This window comes from Antrostomus carolinensis, unplaced genomic scaffold, assembly GCF_000700745.2.
Source record: "Antrostomus carolinensis isolate BGI_N321 unplaced genomic scaffold, ASM70074v2 scaffold50859, whole genome shotgun sequence".
Lineage (NCBI taxonomy): Eukaryota > Metazoa > Chordata > Aves > Caprimulgiformes > Caprimulgidae > Antrostomus > Antrostomus carolinensis.
Genome location: NW_010337460.1, coordinates 1 through 4,234, shown reverse-complemented (window position 1 = coordinate 4,234; position 4,234 = coordinate 1). Strand labels below are relative to the sequence as shown.

The 4,234-nt window shown below is 49.3% G+C and overlaps 1 protein-coding gene across 1 annotated transcript in view; it reads right to left on the bottom strand.

The window, feature by feature from the left end:
• TMLHE (trimethyllysine hydroxylase, epsilon) overlaps positions 1-4,103 on the bottom strand; it is a gene marked incomplete at its 5' end in the record, with an annotated part of 10,605 nt that extends 6,502 nt beyond the window's left edge. The window contains 2 exon segments of the mRNA XM_010175169.2: positions 3,981-4,045; positions 4,047-4,103. Of these exon segments, the coding sequence (XP_010173471.2) occupies positions 3,981-4,045; positions 4,047-4,103 (122 nt within the window).
• Between the last annotated feature and the right edge of the window lie 131 nt (positions 4,104-4,234).

Here is a 4,234-nt window from a genome sequence, read left to right as displayed (position 1 = left end):
AGCAGGAAAAAAATTCAATACAGGCAGCTCAGGCAGGGAAAAAAAGTGGGAATATTTTCATAAAGGGGATGTGCTTTGGGATTAAGATGTGCACTTTTCAGCCATCAAGTTCTGCAAGGCTCTTGGCCAAGTCAGCAGCAGTTTTAGCGCTGGAGAAAGATTTCCACTCGGAAGTTTCTGATTTCCATGGCTGCTAAAATGCAACAGTCACTCCTCAGCAGGCTGCAGGGAACCAGCCTGCGCTGCAAAGCAACTGGTTTCACACCAGAAGCTGATGTTTCACCCCACATAGCAGGAGGAGAGGCACTGGGAGCTCCTTGCTTGCTGCCTGACACCTGCAGCCGCTCAGATTACTGCTGACACAACTGACCTCGCCGCTGTGAAGCCCACGAAACTCTCTTAGATGCTGACTGAGCTGCAACATCCTGAAAGACTCCAACATTCTCACTACAGACAGAGAAACCAGGGCACTGGAGAGCTCACACAGCCTGAGCTAGAGCTAGTGGGGAACCAAAGACACACCAGAATACTCACTTCTCCCTTTGGTGGTCTCCAGCCAGCCAGGAGAGATCAGTTTTTGGTAGAAATGCCAATGCTAAATTCTGGGAGAATGTTCTCCAACCCCCTCCAGCTTTGAAAATGTAGTATAGGAAAAAGAATTAGCCACATTTGATATGCAAACTTAATAATTAAGTGAAGAAAATGTGCAGCTCTAGAACACAAGGAGCTGACCATGATGTTTATTTGCTTTACAAAGCTCAAAGAAATAGAATAACTTCTTGAATCAAGCATTACAACTCCCCCATCTTAAGGTTATTATTTAAGACACACAGGATGGGAAGATTCTGTCCAGTTTGGCTTTTGGATATCAAGGATATCCACTGAGCCAAGAGAGGAGGGGAAAAAAGAAACAAGTTTGTTTGCACACACCTGATATCTCCTCACCCAGGACCCAAAACTGATAGGAAAAGCTCATCTACAAACCCATTTAGAAGGTGGCCTCTGCCTGGGGCAGCTCCAGTCGTAGTTATCTCTTTCTGCACATGTTCCTTTTATCTCCTCCTCCTCCTCCAACATCAAAACTCACCAGAGAATAAACCCAGGTAATGGGAAGTGACCCAGATATTTAATTTAATCAACGAGACCTTTTGCTTCTCTGCTGTTCTGGCTGGAAGCAGACACCCCAACCAGCTCACAGAGAAGCCTTCAATTAAATCTTTGCAAGAGATACCAAGAGGAGTTGAAAACAAAATGAAATCTGTTTGATTAGAGATTTTCATTTTGCCCTTGTGTTTAATCAGAGCTGACAGCTTTCACCTGGCTGGAGTCAGTCAGGTGAGCAGCTCACTCCTTCCCCCAGTCACCTTGTTTACCTCCCACCTTCCTGCTTCTCATCTCATCTCGTCCAGATCACACGCAGCTGTGGAACAAAATGAAGCAGCTGAGAGATTTCCCTTGAAACTCCAAAAGAAAAAGCAGGAGGAAGAAGATACTGAACCACCCTGAACATAAACACAAGGGAGAGATGTTCAGTTACCAAGTCCACCCTTCTGCCCATGCAAGAGGAAGCCCCATTTTATGTGACTATCTCCTGTGTGGCTCATGCTACCCCAAAGTCCACTGCATGGTGGATGAAAAACAGGAGCAGGCACAGAACCCAGCTAGAAATGAGGGGGGGACCAGGAGGAACAGAGCTGCAGGTGCTGGGGGGAAAGAGAAAACTCAAATATATTGGTGATTTGAGGAATTATCAGAAGTCTCTTGAGAGAAGAGACAAGAGCCATGCTGTGAAAGGAGGAGGAAGGAAGAGTGGGGCTCGTGAGGGGCTGCTCTGTCCAGGAGACTTCCCGCCTGGCCCCTCAGCACGTTGTCTCACTGCTGACACAAGAACCATTTGGAGTTCCCAACACTGGTTTTTGTTTAAGCTCTTTGATAAAAAGCCACAATTCCCATTCAGAGCAAAGAAAAATACTGAGCTGGAAAAATCAGTAACCAAAGAGTTTCAGCAATGAAAACATCTATGGAAGGAGAAACCACACACATCTGTGGTCTTCAGCCAGCTTTTAGCCAAAACCTTCCAGGGACAAGGTGACACTGACCTGCTGGCACTGGGGAAGCTGCTCTGATGCCCTGACTGCTGGTGCCCCCTGCTCTGCTCTCCTGAGCCCCCACCTGCAGTGCTGCCTCCAGTGCTGGGGCCACCAACACCACAAGGACATGGAGCTACTGGAGCCAGTCCAGAGGAGGCCACGGGGATGATGCGAGGGCTGGAGCAGCTCTGCTGTGAGGACAGGCTGAGAGAGTTGGGGCTGTTCAGCCTGGAGAAGAGAAGGCTCCAGGGAGACCTTCTAGTGGCCTCCCAGTACCTGAAGGGGCTCCAGGAAGGTGGGGAGGGACTTTGGCCAAGGGCAGGGAGTGAGAGAACAAGGGGTGATGGCTTGAAAGTGGCAGAGGGGAGATGGAGCTGAGATGTGAGGAAGAAATTGTTTGGTGTGAGGGTGGTGAGACAGTGTCCCAGGTTGGCCAGAGAAGCTGTGGCTGCTCCGCCCTGGAAGTGTTTGTGGCCAGGTTGGATGAGGCTTTGAGCAACCTGGTCTAGTGGAAGGTGTCCCTGCTGCTGGCAGGGGGGTTGGAACTGGATGAGCTTTAAGGTCCCTCCCAACCCAAACCAGTCTGGGATTTTTATGATTTCATTAAGCATTTCCAAACACTCAGCTGCTTACACTCACACCTACTTTTTCACTGTCAGAAGCATCTGGCCAAAGCAAAGGTTTCTGATCCATAAGAAAGGGGGAAATTTCAGGAGCACAAACAGCCTCACACTTCAAAAAGAGAGAGAAAGAGAAAACAAAGTGTTTTTCAAGGCAGCCTGAGAAATATTCTGTCTGCAAATCTCAGTCAGGGCTCCCATCCTGCTGGCCTCCTGGATTTCACTGGACATTTCGATCTGCTTTGGAAGATCTCAGAGTCCCAGAATGGCCTGGATTGGAAAAGCCCTTTAAGCTCATGGAGTCCAACCATGAACCCAACACTGACCAGTCCCCTATGACTAACCCATGTCCCTCAGCACTGTGTCTACACGACTCTTCAATCCCTCCAGGGATGGGGACTCCACCACTGCCCTGGGCAACCCCTTCCAATGCCTCAGAACCCTTTCAGCAAAGAAATTCTTCCTCACATCCCATCTCAACTGCCCTGGGCACAACCTGAGGCCGATGCACCCACCCACCACACAGTGCTGCTGCCTTCTGAGGGCTGTGTCAGGACCAGAGGAGCAAAATACACCAACCCAGGTGACAGACCCTGGTGACAGGCCACCTCCCCTGGGACAACAGCATCTCTGAGACACAGACACCCTGTCCCCAGCAGAGTTAAAGGTTTAACAGCCTGAGCTGACCCAGCTTACCTATTAATTACCAAAGAAACAAAAGACAGCTTGTCCCCTGCTGAGAAAGGCTCCAACAACTCTATTAGATCTCAGCTGGCAGGAATCAGATTCCCCTTCCAGCCCTTCCCAGCAAGGGATTTCAATTAAATTAAGGAGCTAATTAAGACATCCCAGGCACCACCACCTTCACAGCTGCTTCGTTTTCCTAGAAGTAAAGGTAATTATGTGCTCACCCCATGTTTAAGACCAACCACCTGACTCCAGACCCTCCTTCCTTGGCAGTTTCTTCATCTCAAGCAAAACCTTTTCAGGCTGCACAAAAACCAAGCTCTAATTCTCTTTTTTTCCAGCCTTTGTGGTATATCCCCCACAGGGATATTTATTGCAGTCAACTCCTACTATTAAATCAACTTAATTCACCCATTCTGGGTCCTGCCCTGGCAGAGAGGAGCCAGGCAGCTCTCCCAGGGCAGGGAGGGGTTGGATTTTAGCAGGGAAGGAAAGAAACCAGCTGAGCTGCAAACTTTCATTCACAGCCTAATGGGATCTGATGTCTTTATCCCTGTCTGAACTCTGGGACAGGGAATGTTACCTGGGACTGTGTGAGGAACGATGGAGAGAGGCTTCAGATGGGCTCAGGGTGATGGAGGAATTAGAAAAGGGTCTTTGCTGCTGGTCACGGCTCTTCCCTGCTTCCTCCTCCTGGTCCCTGCACCTACCAGGGGAAAAAATGCTGTTGGAAAGTGTGGAGAGATTTACTGCTGGACAGACAGCAGGACAAGGGTGTGCAAGGAAACAAGGGCTCTGAAATCAGGGTCTGGCTGCAGAAGGGGGGGGGGAAAGGAA